The 23066-nt window shown below is 38.1% G+C and overlaps 1 protein-coding gene across 1 annotated transcript in view; it reads left to right on the top strand.

The window, feature by feature from the left end:
- The window catches only part of LOC137430614 (uncharacterized), a 130716-nt gene that overhangs the window by 11926 nt on the left and 95724 nt on the right, over nt 1–23066 (top strand). The window contains exons 2-3 of the mRNA XM_078782715.1: nt 4524–4725; nt 6721–6831. Coding sequence (XP_078638841.1) covers nt 4548–4725; nt 6721–6831 — 289 coding nt within the window. The 5' untranslated portion in view covers nt 4524–4547. The remainder of the gene's footprint in view (nt 1–4523; nt 4726–6720; nt 6832–23066) is intronic.

The raw sequence follows: 23066 nt of genomic DNA on the forward strand, positions 1-23066 counted from the left end.
AGCGTGTCATTGACTGCGCGCACGATCTCCCCGGAGTTGGTCTTCTCCAGAAACATGCACTGGACGAGGTGGGGGACGAAAGTACCCCTCCTTGGACAAGCGTCCCGCGATGATGTTGGCCACATATCGACCTGCCGAATCGGTCGTCTCGTCGACGGACAGCCAGATGGGCTGCTGTCTGAGGTCTGCACGGATCCCCGCCAAGGCCTCATCGTAGCACTTGTCGAGGTAGTGCTTTCTAATCCAGCTTTCATCGGGGATCTGGAGAGTGATGTGCTTCTCCAGGAACGACCGGAGGGCAGGGTTTTCCAATTTCGACCATGGGATGCCAGCGGCCAGCATGGCCTGGCACAGCTCCTGAGCCACGACGTCGCACTTGTGCCTCTTTCCGCCACCAAAGTCCTCCATGGTGGCTTGCGTGACCGTCCTCTTCTTCTTCAAGGCCAAGTTGCTCTTGTGGCGGTCTCCTCGGACATGTTGGGCCAGCTCAGACTTCTGCTTCGCCCGGAAAGTCTTTTCACAAGCTCGACAGAAAGCCGTGTCACTCGACACGTACTTGAAGGTGGCCCCATCGCCGCCAGCGTTGAATTCCTTCAGCCACTTGTCATGAAGAGCAGCACTCATCTTGATAGGAGACTTGTTCACACTTTGTGTACACTCTCTCACTGTAGTACACCGCCTCACTAATGTACACGCTGGGGACGCAACGCACGCAAGTGGACGCAACGTTTTGTTTTTGAGATCGATCGCAGCTAAAAATTTAGATCGCAGTTAAAAATTTCGATCGCAGTTAAAAATTTCGAAAAATTCCCTAATTTTTTTTAGCGTTGACAGACATTTTCGACCAAAAAGGGCATTTTATTTTATTTTTCCCGAAAAAGGGCGAAATATTTTTTTTCTCCAAAAATAGCAAAATAATTTTTTTGCGCGCAAAAAAAGCCGTTTTATGTGAAAAAATTTTTTTTTTTTTTTCACATAAAAATCCGATGTGCAGACTTATGAGGCACCAGGGTTTGGGGGTGACCACAATGAGGTTCCTCGGATTTGCTCCCTGTCCTCCGGACCTGAGGCCACAAGGCCACGGATAGCTCTGCGGCCCAATGGGTTGTTAAGCAACTGCAGACGGACGTCAGTTGGGATAATCAGGTACAACAGGGTCCTCTCACCCTGTTGTCGTGTTGACCTTGGTGATCTGATGACCTCAGCTAAGGACGTGCCTTCAGCATTCACCCATCTTTCACAACTAATATTACCACGATGGCTGAGTAAACTGTAAGTGAATGCACAGGGTGATGTCTGGCAATCGAGGGGGTCAGCGCATATTGGGCGAACCTTGACCCATCCACCAGTCATGAAAAGTCTTGTTGAGCCATTTGTGGACCTGGAGACTCCCAGTGAGCACGTGCGATTTCTTCTTGTGGGGCTTTCGTAAAGGCAAGGTTTACGCAACTCAACCAGTGAATATTCAAGATCTGCAAGAGTGGATTAAAGCAGCTTTTGGAGAAATTATTTGTCGGAATGCGACAGAAAATGGTCTTGGAGTATTGCAAAAGGATGCACCCACTGCTTGAAAATTATGGAAATAACGTCGAAATTCATCACTAATTTTGTACACTTCTGAATTCAATAAAAAAATATTTACCACAAAAACTTGAAATATGTACATATATCCTGTAAATATTTTGTTTGATTTTGTTTCTTAGCAACATATTTACAGGGGTTCAAAATTGGGAATTGTCGTTGGAGGTATTGACTTCTATAGGGTTGGTTTTCTAAGGCTTATATCAAAATATTAACTTATATCAAATGTCTTTTAAGATGAAAGCGCGATGACGTCACCACGTCACGCGGCACGAATGGGTCCATTGTGCACGCTTTCGTTTTATTTCCAAATTAAAATCTGTTTTCACTTTTGCTGTAAAAATGACATCAGTGCATCGAATGTGGTATCTTATTTGGTGAAATTCGGTCGATTTGAAGTGGTGAAAATAAAATGTGATCGTGGAAAATCGTAGCGAGGGGCCATTTTGAATCGGTTTTCGATTATTGCACCGGATTATTGCACCCTCCCATCACCCTCCCATCACCCTCCCATCACCCTGCCCCATCACCCTGCCCCATCACCCTCCCCCATCACCCTGCCATCACCCTCCCATCACCCTGCCATCACCCTCCCATAACCCTCCCATCACCCTGCCATCACCCTCCCACCACCCTCTCGTTGGAGGTATTGACTTATTTAGGGTTGGTTTTCTAAGGCTGTAGGCCGCACCTCATTTTGTCGAATAAAGTGGTATTCGGGTGGTTCCGGTATTTGGGACCGCAGGGACGGAAAGTGCAGGTACGGGGTGCTTGGCACTCCCCAGCCGGCCCGCTCTGAAGGTTCGGATCGGGACACCGGGATTCATTCCGGTCGCCCGGTCGGCCCGGAGGTGGGGGTGCGGGGCCTGTCACGGAACGTCAAAACAAACGGCCTGCCGGGGCCGCCCAAAAGTCGGGCGTGAGGGGCGCGTCCACTAATGGAACGCCTCTCGCTTCCCAGATCGAGGGCCACGTGGTCAGGAGAACCTCATCCCTTCTGGTTGCCCTGCCGTCCCACCGGGAGCGCTGGCAGGGTGTACTTCAAACTAAGCTTAAGGGTCAAGTGTTAAGTTCCTCCTTGCCCTCGCAAGGGAAAGGCTAGGGTCAAGCTCTTCCAAATTTCCAAACACTAGAAATCGGACGTCTCAAATTAATTAATTATTTGTTAATACATCTCAGTCGCCCGCGACCTCTCTAGCGCGGGCGTCGAACCAGTTCATTTCCGGGCGACCGGGCCGAATATCGGCCCGGCCGTGGCCGAAGCCGTTGATTCCGCCGTAGCACGCTAACGCGTAGGCTCGCGCGTCCCCGGTCCGCCGGGGCTCCGCGGGTGTCCTACCGTGCCCGGCACTGCTGATCTCTCAAACTTCCGGGAGTAGGTGCCGGTGCCCGGGGACGGAGTTCGCTGTCTAAACATGGTAGCGCTAGGCCAGTGGGACCGCCGGGACCCACGTGCACTCACAAGTTGTTATGCGCGTGGGCGGCAGTATCACACCGGGGCACCCAAACGCTCCCCGGCTAAAGTTCATCCTGGAAGCGCCCGCATTGTGCGGACAAACCAAGTCAAGGGCCACGTGGTCAGGAGAACCTCGTCCCTTCTGGTCACTCTGTGCCTATCGGCCGGCCTCGAAGACCGAAATTGTGACGGTGTCACCCGAATGGCCCATCCTGTACAGCATGAGAGGGTGTGGCATGTGAGAGGGTATCAAATAAAGCCTCCAAACTCCAAAAGTGCAACCTAACGTCGTCTTATTACAGTGTATAAGGTGATGTATAAAACTAAACTCCTGTCATTTTTTGACTATCTTTAAAATCATTATTTTATTAAAATTGAAATACAGTCGGACCCCAACATCCGCGGTTCAAACATTCGTGGGACCCCGTGTATTCACAGTTGATAAAATAAGACATGCTTCTTCATATGCAGCCCTGTTCCCCACGTATTCGTGGCTTTTCATGGGCGCAAAAAAACCCATCTCCCACAAGCTGCACATATGACATTTCTAAAAGCATCTTCTGTGCGTCACGCATAAAACAACTTCCAGCTAGACATAAACCATTTCCCACCAGCTGTACACGTCACAGTTCTAAAAGCATCTTCCATGCGTCACGTATAAAGCCACTGTACATGCGTAACCACACGGTTTGACATTCTTTTCGTGGGTGTATTGCGAGTTTTTTTGCAAGTGTATTCACGACTTTTCTGATCTGCTCTGACATTCACAGCCCTGTGCTTCGCGTATTCTTGTTTTTTTGCGGGCATATTCACGGTTTTTCTGACATACTCTGACATCCACAGCCCTGTGCCTCACGTATTCTTGTTTTTTTTGTGGGTGTATTCTCGGTTTTTCACGGGATTTTTGATTTTCCCTTATTAATCACGAACTGCCAAGAACCTATTTATCCCCCCTTTTCCCATTGAAACAGTGTCTCCACATTCACGGATTTGACATTTGCGGTATTTTCCAGGAACATATCCTCCACAAATGTCGGGATCAAACTGTATAGACCTGAACACTGCGTGGGGTATCGTGTTCTATGAACTCTCTAGTTAATGCATGGAATGGTTTCCCTAGAAAGGTAGTGTCAGCAGAAAGAGTAGATAAGTTTAAATTTTGAGTAGATAGGTATCTGTATGCATTGGGGTACATGGATATTTGCAGGTTGTATGTGGATGGGTGTTGGCATCTGATGTTGGTGTAGCCCAGGAATGTTGGCCAAATGACCTCCTGTGCCAAAGTTCCTTGTCTAACCTTGTATATTCCTCTATATACCATCAGCACTGCACCATTTGGCATATTATTATCCCAGTATAACATAAAAGATCCAATCCAAAGCACATGACCTTGTTGCGTTTGTTTGTGCATCACCACATTAGAGTGGAAAGTAGAATTCTTATGTTGTTTGAGTGTGGTGTTTTCATTTGCCATGCACATTGGCAGGGTCTGTTCGAAGTTCCAGGGACGATGTCTTCTCCTGAACACGAGCTACAACTCCAGTGGCCGGAAAATATCGGATACGGAGCTGGACTAGGTCAGGCGATGAAGGAGACAAACAACAGCTACATCAGCGCTGTTCTTCAGTGTTTATTCCACACTCCATCTCTTGCAGTTTACTTCTTATCTCGTGAACATTCCAAAAACTGTGAGTGCCATCACTATTTCCAGACTTGTTTTGATTGTTTTAAACTGTCTGCAGCAGTAATTTAAAGTTTTGAAATCATCACAAGATTTCCATAGTCCATCCTTGATCCAAAATCACATACATGACTTCAGAGATGGCCAAACAGCCAACTGAGGATAACATGGTAATGAGAAATAACTTTTTTCACTTCTTGCTTCATTGTGCAGCTTTTTCATACAGAAATGCAAAGTGAAAGGTTTGACGATAAGACGGAATCATTCTTGGTTTTTGAAATATGGGCTTTCTCTTTTAAATGAGATTTAAGCAAATTTATGATGAAATCAATCAAGTCGTTTTCTTACAAAGCACTTTTCATCTATCATATAAAACACAATGTCAGTTTGTGTGTTTGTACATATGTCCATCCCCTTCATAAGGATAGGTTTTAAAGACCAATCTTTTAACATGAACGTGTGCTCACTACGGTCTATTTTTTGAGGATAAAAAAAACTCGAAAAACAATTTCCATGAAAGAGCAATTATGTCTCTTCTATTGGAACTGTAGGCGGTGGCTTGCAAACCGAGCATCAAGGGCGGTGTACAGAAGCGTTTTTTAAATAACAATAAATACAAGGCGCAGGGAGGTGAAATTCGCTGCACGTGATGCGCAACATGCGCAGAGTAAAACAAGTGTTCATTTAGATCTGTAGAAAGTCTAATAAAGAAAAAAGATATTATGAACAGATGATTGGTACTACAGAACTTTAAAATGCAATAAAACAAGCACGACATAATAAGAATAACGGACGCTTTTTGTGCTGTATTCTTCAAGGTAATTCACAATAAGTTAAAGAAGGAAGTGAAAGAGTGTACTTATATGAACATGTCTATGTGAGATCGACACTGATTGGTTGTTCAGTCATGACTTAATTATTATCCGAACACCCATTGGTTGACTCAGGCACCACTATCTCTGTCTCAGATTGGCTGGAGCAGAGCTGAGGGTGGATGACTCACCATTTGTCACAGCTCATCTGGTGTGTTGAAGAATCATTGTATTGTATTCGGGCAAAAAACGATATATAGCACATCTCAAAAAGTTGTGGACGGATTCGGACAAAACTTGGTGGGCAGGTTGGGCGTGTGACAAGGATGAATTGATTCGATTTGGGTGAAGATTCGAATCCGGATCCAGACACGAGAATTCTTTTATTTTCTAAGTGATTCTTCACCATTGGGGTGGGGGGCCGAAAATGATATAAAGCATGATATTTCAAAGGGTTCTGGATGCATTTTGACAAAACTTGGTGGATGAGTTGGTTAGACGTCAAGAACAAGCCGATTAGATTTTGGTTCAGGTCCGAATCCAGATCTGACCCATCAGTGGTATACAAAACCTAAACTGGTCAGCCTGGCGGAGGTGTGCTCTTTACCGAGTGCGTCATAGTTTTCTTATGTTGTGCACTAATCAATATTCGGAATGGTGTTACTTTAAGAGCCTTCAACATCCACAAGGAAATGCTAGCATATGGGAAAGCCATGTTTACCTTCATCCCAAGCACAGTGCACTGTTTGAGCCAACAGCCTGTCCGTAAATCACCAGGTTGCCAGTTTAGAGTCAAGGCAGGAAATAAGTCAACACTAAGTCAAGGTGATTTTGCTTCCTCTGAGCTTTCCTGTCACTTCTCCAAATGGCACCTGTTGGAACATCTCTCTTGAAAGATGGCACTCCGTCATGGAAGGAAAACGTTTGGGTGATCCCACACTTGCCAGCCTGACAATTACTTTTGTGTTACTTGCATTTTCCTGATGGAACAAGGCCATCACAAACTTGATTATCCACATATAAATTGTCATACAGTGGTGGTGGAGAGGAAATAAGGGAGACATTCATGGTGTTTGGCAGGAAGGTAGAGGAGGCTTTCTGAGAGTTGTGAAACTTGAGTGAAAAGCTCAGAATAAACGTCATGTTCAAATGATCCATTTTGTATAACATCTTCTTTTGTCCTTGTTCAGGTGAACAAGGTGATTTGTGCACGATGAATTGCATGGAGGAGCTTGTTTGCAACATGTATAAAAGCGGTTGCCGGGTCGTCTGTCCTTCATGGTTGATCAGAAAAATGTTCCGTAAGTTCAACTTTTTATCGTTGGCAATGGGCACTCTACATATTTCGGTTAAAACACATCAGTACGTAAAGTTTTCTGTATACCTTGAAAACGAAAACACATAAGATAATAATGTGCATTGTGCATGTGTGTGAATAATTTGTTTTAAAAAATTAATAAAGTATCTACTATGTATCAACCAACTGCACACATGCTGGGTGCGATGTATTCTTCAGGACAAGCATTGGACAAGCACGATGTGTGTGCACATTATAGGCAACAAATGATATTATTAATTATATTATTATTATTAATTGTTATATATTCTTATAATCAATTATCTTATTTATTAATTACTATAGGCATTGTAGGCACTTTCTGCAACTGGATTGCAAATTTTTTCATGCAGCTGGATGAATCAAGTGGTCCCTTTGAAACCAAGAGACTGTAACTGCATTGAAAATACATTACTTCTTTATGCAGCTGTCGGAATCAAATTGCCGCCCCTTTATATGAACTTTTCTAGAGCATTACTTGGTTCCTCCGAAGAACACAAGGGTAGTCCAGCATGCACACAAGATTTTTTTGAATGCCCCTTCTTTTCTATAGTTTGGTATTTTCCACAAGCTATGGAATGTCCCTTCTTTTCTATAGTTTGGTATTTTCCACAAGCTATGGAATGTCCCTTCTTTTCGAAAGTTTGGTATTTTCCGCAAGCTATGGAATGTCCCTTCTTTTCTATCGTTTGGTATTTTCCACAAGCTGTGGAATGTCCCTTCTTTTCTATCGTTTGGTATTTTCCACAAGCTATGGAATGTCGCTTCTTTTCTATAGTTTGGTATTTTCCACAAGCTATGGAATATCCCTTCTTTTCTATAGTTTGGTATTTTCCACAAGCTATGGAATGTCCCTTCTTTTCTATAGTTTGGTATTTTCCACAAGCTATGGAATATCCCTTCTTTTCTATAGTTTGGTATTTTCCACAAGCCATGGAATGTCCCTTCTTTTCTATAGTTTTGTATTTTCCACAAGCTATGGAATATCCCTTCTTTTCTATAGTTTGGTATTTTCCACAAGCTATGGAATGTCCCTTCTTTTCTATAGTTTTGTATTTTTCACAAGCTATGGAATGTCCCTTATTTTCTATAGTTTGGTATTTTCCACAAGCTATGGAATATCCCTTCTTTTCTATAGTTTGGTATTTTCCACAAGCTATGGAATGTCCCTTATTTTCTATAGTTTGGTATTTTCCACAAGCTATGGAATGTCCCTTATTTTCTATAGTTTGGTATTTTCCACAAGCTATGGAATGTCCCTTATTTTCTATCGTTTGGTATTTTCCACAAGCTATGGAATATCCCTTCTTTTCTATGGTTTGGTATTTTCCACAAGCTATGGAATATCCCTTATTTTCTATAGTTTTGTATTTTCCACAAGCTATGGAATGTCCCTTATTTTCTATAGTTTGGTATTTTCCACAAGCTATGGAATGTCCCTTATTTTCTATTTTGGTATTTTCCACAAGCTATGGAATTTCCCTTCTTTTCTATAGTTTGGTATTTTCCACAAGCCATGGAATGTCCCTTCTTTTCTATAGTTTGGTATTTTCCACAAGCTGTGGAATGTCCCTTCTTTTCTATAGTTTGGTATTTTCCACAAGCTATGGAATTTCCCTTCTTTTCTATCGTTTGGTATTTTCCACAAGCTATGGAATATCCCTTCTTTTCTATAGTTTTGTATTTTCCACAAGCTATGGAATGTCCCTTCTTTTCTATAGTTTTGTATTTTCCACAAGCCATGGAATGTCCCTTGTTTTCTATAGTTTTGTATTTTCCACAAGCCATGGAATGTCCCTTGTTTTCTATAGTTTTGTATTTTCCACAAGCTGTGGAATGTCCCTTGTTTTCTATAGTTTGGTATTTTCCACAAGCTATGGAATGTCCCTTATTTTCTATAGTTTTGTATTTTCCACAAGCTATGGAATGTCCCTTATTTTCTATAGTTTTGTATTTTCCACAAGCCATGGAATGTCCCTTGTTTTCTATAGTTTTGTATTTTCCACAAGCTGTGGAATGTCCCTTATTTTCTATAGTTTGGTATTTTCCACAAGCTATGGAATGTCCCTTATTTTCTATAGTTTGGTATTTTCCACAAGCCATGGAATGTCCCTTGTTTTCTATAGTTTTGTATTTTCCACAAGCCATGGAATGTCCCTTGTTTTCTATAGTTTTGTATTTTCCACAAGCTGTGGAATGTCCCTTATTTTCTATAGTTTGGTATTTTCCACAAGCTATGGAATGTCCCTTATTTTCTATAGTTTTGTATTTTCCACAAGCTATGGAATGTCCCTTATTTTCTATAGTTTGGTATTTTCCACAAGCTATGGAATGTCCCTTATTTTCTATAGTTTGGTATTTTCCACAAGCTATGGAATGTCCCTTATTTTCTATAGTTTTGTATTTTCCACAAGCTATGGAATATCCCTTATTTTCTATAGTTTTGTATTTTTCACAAGCTATGGAATATCCCTTATTTTCTATAGTTTGGTATTTTCCACAAGCTATGGAATATCCCTTCTTTTCTATAGTTTGGTATTTTCCACAAGCTATGGAATGTCCCTTATTTTCTATTTTGGTATTTTCCACAAGCTATGGAATTTCCCTTCTTTTCTATAGTTTGGTATTTTCCACAAGCCATGGAATGTCCCTTCTTTTCTATAGTTTGGTATTTTCCACAAGCTATGGAATGTCCCTTATTTTCTATTTTGGTATTTTCCACAAGCTATGGAATGTCCCTTATTTTCTATTTTGGTATTTTCCACAAGCTATGGAATTTCCCTTCTTTTCTATAGTTTGGTATTTTCCACAAGCCATGGAATGTCCCTTGTTTTCTATAGTTTTGTATTTTCCACAAGCCATGGAATGTCCCTTGTTTTCTATAGTTTTGTATTTTCCACAAGCTGTGGAATGTCCCTTGTTTTCTATAGTTTTGTATTTTCCACAAGCTATGGAATGTCCCTTATTTTCTATTTTGGTATTTTCCACAAGCTATGGAATTTCCCTTCTTTTCTATAGTTTGGTATTTTCCACAAGCCATGGAATGTCCCTTGTTTTCTATAGTTTTGTATTTTCCACAAGCCATGGAATGTCCCTTGTTTTCTATAGTTTTGTATTTTCCACAAGCTGTGGAATGTCCCTTGTTTTCTATAGTTTTGTATTTTCCACAAGCCATGGAATGTCCCTTCTTTTCTATGGTTTGGTATTTTCCACAAGCTATGGAATATCCCTTCTTTTCTATAGTTTTGTATTTTCCACAAGCCATGGAATGTCCCTTCTTTTCTATAGTTTTGTATTTTCCACAAGCCATGGAATGTCCCTTGTTACCTTCGCAAAAGCGGAAGGTTATGTTTTGATCGCTGTGTATTTATTTGTATGTCTGTGTGTGTGTGTGTATGTTATTCGCATAACTCAAAAAGTATTCAACCGAATTGCATGAAATTTGGTGGGATGATTGGTTATTATACGGGACACATTTGGTTAGATTTTGGGAGCAATCGGGTCAAAGGTCAAGGTCAAGGTCACGAAAAGGTCAAAATCGTATTTTTACCAAGTACAGAACAGTAGCTGCGGCGAAGGTATGCGCTCTACCGAGTGCCCGTTCTAGTTTTCTATAGTTTTGTATTTTCCACAAGCTATGGAATGTCCCTTCTTTTCTATAGTTTGGTATTTTCCACAAGCTATGGAATATCCCTTCTTTTCTATAGTTTGGTATTTTCCACAAGCTATGGAATGTCCCTTCTTTTCTATAGTTTGGTATTTTCCACAAGCTGTGGAATGTCCCTTCTTTTCTATAGTTTGGTATTTTCCACAAGCTATGGAATGTCCCTTATTTTCTATTTTGGTATTTTCCACAAGCTATGGAATTTCCCTTCTTTTCTATAGTTTGGTATTTTCCACAAGCCATGGAATGTCCCTTGTTTTCTATAGTTTTGTATTTTCCACAAGCTATGGAATGTCCCTTCTTTTCTATAGTTTGGTATTTTCCACAAGCTGTGGAATGTCCCTTCTTTTCTATAGTTTGGTATTTTCCACAAGCTGTGGAATGTCCCTTCTTTTCTATAGTTTTGTATTTTCAACAAGCTATGGAATGTCCCTTATTTTCTATTTTGGTATTTTCCACAAGCTATGGAATGTCCCTTATTTTCTATTTTGGTATTTTCCACAAGCTATGGAATTTCCCTTCTTTTCTATAGTTTGGTATTTTCCACAAGCCATGGAATGTCCCTTGTTTTCTATAGTTTTGTATTTTCCACAAGCCATGGAATGTCCCTTGTTTTCTATAGTTTTGTATTTTCCACAAGCTGTGGAATGTCCCTTCTTTTCTATAGTTTGGTATTTTCCACAAGCTATGGAATGTCCCTTATTTTCTATTTTGGTATTTTCCACAAGCTATGGAATGTCCCTTATTTTCTATTTTGGTATTTTCCACAAGCTATGGAATTTCCCTTCTTTTCTATAGTTTGGTATTTTCCACAAGCTATGGAATGTCCCTTATTTTCTATTTTGGTATTTTCCACAAGCTATGGAATTTCCCTTCTTTTCTATAGTTTGGTATTTTCCACAAGCCATGGAATGTCCCTGTTTTCTATAGTTTTGTATTTTCCACAAGCTATGGAATGTCCCTTCTTTTCTATAGTTTTGTATTTTCCACAAGCTATGGAATATCCCTTCTTTTCTATAGTTTGGTATTTTCCACAAGCTATGGAATATCCCTTATTTTCTATAGCTTGGTATTTTCCACAAGCTATGGAATGTCCCTTATTTTCTATAGTTTGGTATTTTCCACAAGTTATGGATTGTCCCTTCTTTTCTATAGTTTTGTATTTTCCACAAGCTGTGGAATGTCCCTTCTTTTCTATAGTTTTGTATTTTCAACAAGCTATGGAATGTCCCTTCTTTTCTATAGTTTTGTATTTTCCACAAGCTGTGGAATGTCCCTTCTTTTCTATAGTTTTGTATTTTCAACAAGCTATGGAATGTCCCTTATTTTCTATTTTGGTATTTTCCACAAGCTATGGAATTTCCCTTCTTTTCTATAGTTTGGTATTTTCCACAAGCCATGGAATGTCCCTTGTTTTCTATAGTTTTGTATTTTCCACAAGCCATGGAATGTCCCTTGTTTTCTATAGTTTTGTATTTTCCACAAGCTGTGGAATGTCCCTTCTTTTCTATAGTTTGGTATTTTCCACAAGCTATGGAATGTCCCTTATTTTCTATTTTGGTATTTTCCACAAGCTATGGAATGTCCCTTATTTTCTATTTTGGTATTTTCCACAAGCTATGGAATTTCCCTTCTTTTCTATAGTTTGGTATTTTCCACAAGCCATGGAATGTCCCTTGTTTTCTATAGTTTTGTATTTTCCACAAGCTATGGAATGTCCCTTCTTTTCTATAGTTTTGTATTTTCCACAAGCTATGGAATATCCCTTCTTTTCTATAGTTTGGTATTTTCCACAAGCTATGGAATATCCCTTATTTTCTATAGTTTGGTATTTTCCACAAGCTATGGATTGTCCCTTCTTTTCTATAGTTTTGTATTTTCCACAAGCTGTGGAATGTCCCTTCTTTTCTATAGTTTGGAATTTTCCACAAGCCATGGATTGTCCCTTCTTTTCTATAGTTTGGTATTTTCCACAAGTTATGGAATGTCCCTTCTTTTCTATAGTTTGGTATTTTCCACAAGCTATGGAATGTCCCTTCTTTTCTATAGTTTGGTATTTTCCACAAGCTATGGAATGTCACTTCTTTTCTTTAGTTTGGTATTTTCAACAAGCTATGGAATGTCCCTTCTTTTCTATAGTTTTGTATTTTCCACAAGCTATGGAATGTCGCTTCTTTTCTATAGTTTGGTATTTTCCACAAGCTATGGAATGTCCCTTCTTTTCTATAGTTTGGTATTTTCCGCAAGCTATGGAATGTCCCTTTTTTGTATTTTCCACAAGCTATGGAATGTCCCTTCTTTTCTATAGTTTGGTATTTTCCACAAGCTGTGGAATGTCCCTTCTTTTCTTTAGTTTGGTATTTTCCACAAGCTATGGAATGTCCCTTCTTTTCTATAGTTTTGTATTTTCCACAAGCTATGGAATGTCACTTCTTTTCTATAGTTTGGTATTTTCCACAAGCTATGGAATGTCCCTTCTTTTCTATAGTTTTGTATTTTCCACAAGCTATGGAATGTCGCTTCTTTTCTATAGTTTGGTATTTTCCACAAGCTGTGGAATGTCCCTTCTTTTCTTTAGTTTGGTATTTTCAACAAGCTATGGAATGTCCCTTCTTTTCTATAGTTTTGTATTTTCCACAAGCTATGGAATGTCGCTTCTTTTCTATAGTTTGGTATTTTCCACAAGCTATGGAATGTCCCTTCTTTTCTATAGTTTGGTATTTTCCGCAAGCTATGGAATGTCCCTTTTTTGTATTTTCCACAAGCTATGGAATGTCCCTTCTTTTCTATAGTTTGGTATTTTCCACAAGCTGTGGAATGTCCCTTCTTTTCTTTAGTTTGGTATTTTCCACAAGCTATGGAATGTCCCTTATTTTCTATTTTGGTATTTTCCACAAGCTATGGAATGTCCCTTATTTTCTATTTTGGTATTTTCCACAAGCTATGGAATGTCCCTTATTTTCTTTAGTTTGGTATTTTCCACAAGCTATGGAATGTCCCTTCTTTTCTATAGTTTGGTATTTTCCACAAGCTATGGAATGTCCCTTCTTTTCTATAGTTTGGTATTTTCCGCAAGCTATGGAATGTCCCTTATTTTCTATAGTTTGGTATTTTCCACAAGCTATGGAATGTCCCTTCTTTTCTATAGTTTGGTATTTTCCACAAGCTATGGAATGTCCCTTCTTTTCTATAGTTTGGTATTTTCCACAAGCTATGGTATGTCCCTTCTTTTCTATAGTTTGGTATTTTCCACAAGCTATGGAATGTCCCTTCTTTTCTATAGTTTGGTATTTTCCACAAGCTATGGAATGTCCCTTCTTTTCTTTAGTTTGGTATTTTCCACAAGCTATGGAATGTCCCTTATTTTCTATTTTGGTATTTTCCACAAGCTATGGAATGTCCCTTATTTTCTATTTTGGTATTTTCCACAAGCTATGGAATGTCCCTTATTTTCTATAGTTTGGTATTTTCCACAAGCTATGGAATGTCCCTTATTTTCTATAGTTTGGTATTTTCCACAAGCTATGGAATGTCCCTTCTTTTCTATAGTTTGATATTTTCCACAAGCTATGGAATGTCCCTTCTTTTCTATAGTTTGGTATTTTCCACAAGCTATGGAATGTCCCTTCTTTTCTATAGTTTGGTATTTTCCACAAGCTATGGAATGTCCCTTCTTTTCTATAGTTTGGTATTTTCCACAAGCTATGGAATGTCCCTTCTTTTCTATAGTTTTGTATTTTCCACAAGCTATGGAATGTCCCTTCTTTTCTATAGTTTGGAATTTTCCACAAGCTATGGAATGTCCCTTCTTTTCTATAGTTTTGTATTTTCCACAAGCCATGGATTGTCCCTTCTTTTCTACAGTTTTGTATTTTCCAGAAGCTATGGAATGTCCCTTCTTTTCTATAGTTTGGAATTTTCCACAAGCCATGGATTGTCCCTTCTTTTCTATAGTTTGGTATTTTCCACAAGCCATGGAATGTCCCTTATTTTCTATAGTTTGGTATTTTCCACAAGCTATGGAATGTCCCTTCTTTTCTATAGTTTGGTATTTTCCACAAGCCATGGAATGTCCCTTATTTTCTATAGTTTGGTATTTTCCACAAGCCATGGATTGTCCCTTCTTTTCTATAGTTTGGTATTTTCCACAAGCTATGGAATGTCCCTTCTTTTCTATAGTTTGGTATTTTCCACAAGCTATGGAATGTCCCTTATTTTATATAGTTTGGTATTTTCCACAAGCCATGGATTATCCCTTCTTTTCTATAGTTTGGTATTTTCCACAAGCCATGGATTGTCCCTTCTTTTCTATAGTTTGGTATTTTCCACAAGCTATGGAATGTCCCTTATTTTCTATAGTTTGGTATTTTCCACAAGCCATGGATTGTCCCTTCTTTTCTATAGTTTGGTATTTTCCACAAGCTATGGAATGTCCCTTCTTTTCTATAGTTTGGTATTTTCCACAAGCTATGGAATGTCCCTTCTTTTCTATAGTTTTGTATTTTCCACAAGCTATGGAATGTCCCTTCTTTTCTATAGCTTTGTATTTTCCACAAGCTATGGAATGTCCCTTCTTTTCTATAGTTTGGTATTTTCCACAAGCTATGGAATGTCCCTTCTTTTCTATAGCTTTGTATTTTCCACAAGCTATGGAATGTCCCTTCTTTTCTATAGTTTGGTATTTTCCACAAGCCATGGATTGTCCCTTCTTTTCTATAGTTTGGTATTTTCCACAAGCCATGGATTGTCCCTTCTTTTCTATAGTTTGGTATTTTCCACAAGCTATGGAATGTCCCTTCTTTTCTATAGTTTGGTATTTTCCACAAGCTATGGAATGTCCCTTATTTTCTATAGTTTGGTATTTTCCACAAGCTATGGAATGTCCCTTCTTTTCTATAGCTTTGTATTTTCCACAAGCTATGGAATGTCCCTTCTTTTCTATAGTTTGGTATTTTCCACAAGCTATGGAATGTCCCTTCTTTTCTATAGCTTTGTATTTTCCACAAGCTATGGAATGTCCCTTCTTTTCTATAGTTTTGTATTTTCCACAAGCTGTGGAATGTCCCTTCTTTTCTATAGTTTGGAATTTTCCACAAGCCATGGATTGTCCCTTGTTTTCTATAGTTTTGTATTTTCCACAAGCTGTGGAATGTCCCTTCTTTTCTATAGTTTGGAATTTTCCACAAGCCATGGATTGTCCCTTATTTTCTATAGTTTGGTATTTTCCACAAGCTATGGATTGTCCCTTCTTTTCTATAGTTTTGTATTTTCCACAAGCCATGGATTGTCCCTTCTTTTCTATAGTTTTGTATTTTCCACAAGCTATGGAATGTCCCTTCTTTTCTATAGTTTGGTATTTTCCACAAGCGATGGAATGTCCCTTCTTTTCTATAGTTTGGTATTTTCCACAAGCTATGGAATGTCCCTTATTTTCTATAGTTTGGTATTTTCCACAAGCTATCGAATGTCCCTTCTTTTCTATAGCTTTGTATTTTCCACAAGCCATGGAATGTCCCTTCTTTTCTATAGTTTTGTATTTTCCACAAGCTATGGAATGTCCCTTCTTTTCTATAGTTTTGTATTTTCCACAAGCCATGGATTGTCCCTTGTTTTCTATAGTTTTGTATTTTCCACAAGCTATGGAATGTCCCTTCTTTTCTATAGCTTTGTATTTTCCACAAGCTATGGAATGTCCCTTCTTTTCTATAGTTTTGTATTTTCCACAAGCTATGGAATGTCCCTTCTTTTCTATAGTTTGGAATTTTCCACAAGCTATGGATTGTCCCTTCTTTTCTATAGTTTGGTATTTTCCACAAGCCATGGATTGTCCCTTCTTTTCTATAGTTTTGTATTTTCCACAAGCCATGGATTGTCCCTTCTTTTCTATAGTTTTGTATTTTCCACAAGCTATGGAATGTCCCTTCTTTTCTATAGTTTGGTATTTTCCACAAGCGATGGAATGTCCCTTCTTTTCTATAGTTTGGTATTTTCCACAAGCTATGGAATGTCCCTTATTTTCTATAGTTTGGTATTTTCCACAAGCTATCGAATGTCCCTTCTTTTCTATAGCTTTGTATTTTCCACAAGCTATGGAATGTCCCTTCTTTTCTATAGTTTTGTATTTTCCACAAGCCATGGATTGTCCCTTGTTTTCTATAGTTTTGTATTTTCCACAAGCTATGGAATGTCCCTTCTTTTCTATAGCTTTGTATTTTCCACAAGCTATGGAATGTCCCTTCTTTTCTATAGTTTTGTATTTTCCACAAGCTATGGAATGTCCCTTCTTTTCTATAGTTTGGAATTTTCCACAAGCTATGGATTGTCCCTTCTTTTCTATAGTTTGGTATTTTCCACAAGCCATGGATTGTCCCTTCTTTTCTATAGTTTTGTATTTTCCACAAGCTATGGAATGTCCCTTCTTTTCTATAGTTTTGTATTTTCCACAAGCCATGGATTGTCCCTTCTTTTCTATAGTTTTGTATTTTCCACAAGCTATGGAATGTCCCTTCTTTTCTATAGTTTGGAATTTTCCACAAGCTATGGATTGTCCCTTCTTTTCTATAGTTTTGTATTTTCCACAAGCTGTGGAATGTCCCTTCTTTTCTCTAGTTTGGTATTTTCCACAAGCCATGGAATGTCCCTTCTTTTCTATAGTTTGGTATTTTCCACAAGCCATGGATTGTCCCTTCTTTTCTATAGTTTTGTATTTTCCACAAGCTGTGGAATGTCCCTTCTTTTCTCTAGTTTGGTATTTTCCACAAGCCATGGAATGTCCCTTCTTTTCTATAGTTTTGTATTTTCCACAAGCTATGGAATGTCCCTTCTTTTCTATAGTTTTGTATTTTCCACAAGCCATGGATTGTCCCTTCTTTTCTATAGTTTTGTATTTTCCACAAGCCATGGAATATCCCTTCTTTTCTATAGTTTTGTATTTTTCTCAAGCTATGGAATATCCCTTCTTTTCTATAGTTTTGTATTTTCCACAAGCTATGGAATGTCCCTTCTTTTCTATAGTTTTGTATTTTCCACAAGCCATGGAATATCCCTTCTTTTCTATAGTTTTGTATTTTCCACAAGCCATGGAATGTCCCTTCTTTTCTATGGTTTGGTATTTTCCACAAGCTTTGGAATGTCCCTTCTTTTCTATAGTTTTGTATTTTCCACAAGCCATGGATTGTCCCTTCTTTTCTATAGTTTTGTATTTTCCACAAGCCATGGAATATCCCTTCTTTTCTATAGTTTTGTATTTTCCACAAGCTATGGAATGTCCCTTCTTTTCTATAGTTTTGTATTTTCCACAAGCTATGGAATGTCCCTTCTTTTCTATAGTTTTGTATTTTCCACAAGCCATGGATTGTCCCTTCTTTTCTATAGTTTTGTATTTTCCACAAGCCATGGAATATCCCTTCTTTTCTATAGTTTTGTATTTTCCACAAGCCATGGAATGTCCCTTCTTTTCTATAGTTTTGTATTTTCCACAAGCTTTGGAATGTCCCTTCTTTTCTATAGTTTTGTATTTTCCACAAGCTTTGGAATGTCCCTTCTTTTCTATAGTTTTGTATTTTCCACAAGCTATGGAATGTCCCTTCTTTTCTATAGTTTTGTATTTTCCACAAGCTATGGAATGTCCCTTCTTTTCTATAGTTTTGTATTTTCCACAAGCTATGGAATGTCCCTTCTTTTCTATAGTTTTGTATTTTTCTCAAGCTATGGAATATCCCTTCTTTTCTATAGTTTTGTATTTTCCACAAGCTATGGAATGTCCCTTCTTTTCTATAGTTTTGTATTTTCCACAAGCCATGGAATATCCCTTCTTTTCTATAGTTTTGTATTTTCCACAAGCCATGGAATGTCCCTTCTTTTCTATGGTTTGGTATTTTCCACAAGCTTTGGAATGTCCCTTCTTTTCTATAGTTTTGTATTTTCCACAAGCCATGGATTGTCCCTTCTTTTCTATAGTTTTGTATTTTCCACAAGCCATGGAATATCCCTTCTTTTCTATAGTTTTGTATTTTCCACAAGCTATGGAATGTCCCTTCTTTTCTATAGTTTTGTATTTTCCACAAGCTATGGAATGTCCCTTCTTTTCTATAGTTTTGTATTTTCCACAAGCCATGGATTGTCCCTTCTTTTCTATAGTTTTGTATTTTCCACAAGCCATGGAATATCCCTTCTTTTCTATAGTTTTGTATTTTCCACAAGCCATGGAATATCCCTTCTTTTCTATAGTTTTGTATTTTCCACAAGCTTTGGAATGTCCCTTCTTTTCTATAGTTTTGTATTTTCCACAAGCTTTGGAATGTCCCTTCTTTTCTATAGTTTTGTATTTTCCACAAGCTTTGGAATGTCCCTTCTTTTCTATAGTTTTGTATTTTCCACAAGCTTTGGAATGTCCCTTCTTTTCTATAGTTTTGTATTTTCCACAAGCTTTGGAATGTCCCTTCTTTTCTATAGTTTTGTATTTTCCACAAGCCATGGAATGTCCCTTGTTTTCTATAGTTTTGTATTTTCCACAAGCCATGGAATGTCCCTTCTTTTCTATAGTTTTGTATTTTCCACAAGCTTTGGAATGTCCCTTCTTTTCTATAGTTTTGTATTTTCCACAAGCCATGGATTGTCCCTTCTTTTCTATAGTTTTGTATTTTCCACAAGCTTTGGAATGTCCCTTCTTTTCTATAGTTTTGTATTTTCCACAAGCTATGGAATATCCCTTCTTTTCTATAGTTTTGTATTTTCCACAAGCTATGGAATATCCCTTATTTTCTATAGTTTGGTATTTTCCACAAGCCATGGATTATCCCTTCTTTTCTCTAGTTTGGTATTTTCCACAAGCCATGGAATGTCCCTTCTTTTCTATAGTTTTGTATTTTCCACAAGCTGTGGAATGTCCCTTCTTTTCTATAGTTTTGTATTTTCCACAAGCCATGGAATGTCCCTTCTTTTCTATAGTTTTGTATTTTCCACAAGCCATGGAATGTCCCTTCTTTTCTATAGTTTGGTATTTTCCACAAGCCATGGAATGTCCCTTCTTTTCTATAGTTTTGTATTTTCCACAAGCTGTGGAATGTCCCTTCTTTTCTATAGTTTTGTATTTTCCACAAGCTGTGGAATGTCCCTTGTTTTCTATAGTTTTGTATTTTCCACAAGCTATGGAATGTCCCTTGTTTTCTATAGTTTTGTATTTTCCACAAGCTATGGAATATCCCTTATTTTCTATAGTTTTGTATTTTCCACAAGCTGTGGAATGTCCCTTGTTTTCTATAGTTTTGTATTTTCCACAAGCTATGGAATGTCCCTTGTTTTCTATAGTTTGGTATTTTCCACAAGCTATGGAATGTCCCTTGTTTTCTATAGTTTTGTATTTTCCACAAGCTATGGAATGTCCCTTCTTTTCTATAGTTTTGTATTTTCCACAAGCTATGGAATATCCCTTATTTTCTATAGTTTGGTATTTTCCACAAGCTATGGAATGTCCCTTCTTTTCTATAGTTTTGTATTTTCCACAAGCCATGGAATGTCCCTTCTTTTCTATAGTTTTGTATTTTCCACAAGCCATGGATTGTCCCTTCTTTTCTATGGTTTGGTATTTTCCACAAGCCATGGAATGTCCCTTCTTTTCTATAGTTTTGTATTTTCCACAAGCCATGGAATGTCCCTTCTTTTCTATGGTTTGGTATTTTCCACAAGCCATGGAATGTCCCTTCTTTTCTATAGTTTTGTATTTTCCACAAGCCATGGATTGTCCCTTCTTTTCTATAGTTTTGTATTTTACACAAGCCATGGATTGTCCCTTGTTTTCTATAGTTTTGTATTTTCCACAAGCTGTGGAATGTCCCTTCTTTTCTATAGTTTGGAATTTTCCACAAGCCATGGATTGTCCCTTATTTTCTATAGTTTTGTATTTTACACAAGCCATGGATTGTCCCTTCTTTTCTATAGTTTTGTATTTTACACAAGCCATGGATTGTCCCTTGTTTTCTATAGTTTTGTATTTTCCACAAGCTGTGGAATGTCCCTTCTTTTCTATAGTTTGGAATTTTCCACAAGCCATGGATTGTCCCTTCTTTTCTATAGTTTTGTATTTTCCACAAGCCATGGAATGTCCCTTCTTTTCTATAGTTTTGTATTTTACACAAGCCATGGATTGTCCCTTGTTTTCTATAGTTTTGTATTTTCCACAAGCTGTGGAATGTCCCTTCTTTTCTATAGTTTGGAATTTTCCACAAGCCATGGAATGTCCCTTCTTTTCTATAGTTTTGTATTTTACACAAGCCATGGATTGTCCCTTGTTTTCTATAGTTTTGTATTTTCCACAAGCTGTGGAATGTCCCTTCTTTTCTATAGTTTGGAATTTTCCACAAGCCATGGATTGTCCCTTCTTTTCTATAGTTTTGTATTTTCCACAAGCCATGGATTGTCCCTTCTTTTCTATAGTTTGGTATTTTCCACAAGCCATGGAATGTCCCTTCTTTTCTATAGTTTGGTATTTTCCACAAGCCATGGATTGTCCCTTCTTTTCTATAGTTTTGTATTTTCCACAAGCTATGGAATGTCCCTTCTTTTCTATAGTTTGGTATTTTCCACAAGCCATGGATTGTCCCTTCTTTTCTATAGTTTGGTATTTTCCACAAGCCATGGATTGTCCCTTCTTTTCTATAGTTTTGTATTTTCCACAAGCTATGGAATGTCCCTTCTTTTCTATAGTTTGGTATTTTCCACAAGCTATGGAATATCCCTTATTTTCTATAGTTTGGTATTTTCCACAAGCGATGGAATGTCCCTTCTTTTCTATAGCTTTGTATTTTCCACAAGCTATGGAATGTCCCTTCTTTTCTATAGCTTTGTATTTTCCACAAGCTATGGAATGTCCCTTCTTTTCTATAGTTTTGTATTTTCCACAAGCCATGGATTGTCCCTTGTTTTCTATAGTTTTGTATTTTCCACAAGCTATGGAATGTCCCTTCTTTTCTATAGCTTTGTATTTTCCACAAGCTATGGAATGTCCCTTCTTTTCTATAGTTTTGTATTTTCCACAAGCTATGGAATGTCCCTTCTTTTCTATAGTTTGGAATTTTCCACAAGCTATGGATTGTCCCTTCTTTTCTATAGTTTGGTATTTTCCACAAGCCATGGATTGTCCCTTCTTTTCTATAGTTTTGTATTTTCCACAAGCCATGGAATATCCCTTCTTTTCTATAGTTTTGTATTTTTCACAAGCTATGGATTGTCCCTTCTTTTCTATAGTTTGGTATTTTCCACAAGCCATGGATTGTCCCTTCTTTTCTATAGTTTGGTATTTTCCACAAGCCATGGATTGTCCCTTCTTTTCTATAGTTTTGTATTTTCCACAAGCTATGGAATGTCCCTTCTTTTCTATAGTTTGGTATTTTCCACAAGCTATGGAATATCCCTTATTTTCTATAGTTTGGTATTTTCCACAAGCGATGGAATGTCCCTTCTTTTCTATAGCTTTGTATTTTCCACAAGCTATGGAATGTCCCTTCTTTTCTATAGCTTTGTATTTTCCACAAGCTATGGAATGTCCCTTCTTTTCTATAGTTTTGTATTTTCCACAAGCCATGGATTGTCCCTTGTTTTCTATAGTTTTGTATTTTCCACAAGCTATGGAATGTCCCTTCTTTTCTATAGCTTTGTATTTTCCACAAGCTATGGAATGTCCCTTCTTTTCTATAGTTTTGTATTTTCCACAAGCTATGGAATGTCCCTTCTTTTCTATAGTTTGGAATTTTCCACAAGCTATGGATTGTCCCTTCTTTTCTATAGTTTGGTATTTTCCACAAGCCATGGATTGTCCCTTCTTTTCTATAGTTTTGTATTTTCCACAAGCCATGGAATATCCCTTCTTTTCTATAGTTTTGTATTTTTCACAAGCTATGGATTGTCCCTTCTTTTCTATAGTTTGGTATTTTCCACAAGCCATGGAATGTCCCTTCTTTTCTATAGTTTTGTATTTTCCACAAGCTATGGAATGTCCCTTCTTTTCTATAGTTTTGTATTTTCCACAAGCTTTGGAATGTCCCTTCTTTTCTATAGTTTTGTATTTTCCACAAGCCATGGAATGTCCCTTATTTTCTATGGTTTGGTATTTTCCACAAGCCATGGAATGTCCCTTCTTTTCTATAGTTTTGTATTTTCCACAAGCTATGGAATATCCCTTCTTTTCTATGGTTTGGTATTTTCCACAAGCCATGGAATGTCCCTTCTTTTCTATAGTTTTGTATTTTCCACAAGCCATGGAATATCCCTTCTTTTCTATAGTTTTGTATTTTCCACAAGCTATGGAATATCCCTTCTTTTCTATAGTTTTGTATTTTCCACAAGCCATGGATTGTCCCTTCTTTTCTATAGTTTTGTATTTTCCACAAGCTATGGAATATCCCTTCTTTTCTATGGTTTGGTATTTTCCACAAGCCATGGAATGTCCCTTCTTTTCTATAGTTTTGTATTTTCCACAAGCCATGGATTGTCCCTTCTTTTCTATAGTTTTGTATTTTCCACAAGCCATGGAATGTCCC

This window comes from Myxine glutinosa, chromosome 7, assembly GCF_964187855.1.
Source record: "Myxine glutinosa chromosome 7, kmMyxGlut1.1, whole genome shotgun sequence".
NCBI lineage: Eukaryota > Metazoa > Chordata > Myxini > Myxiniformes > Myxinidae > Myxine > Myxine glutinosa.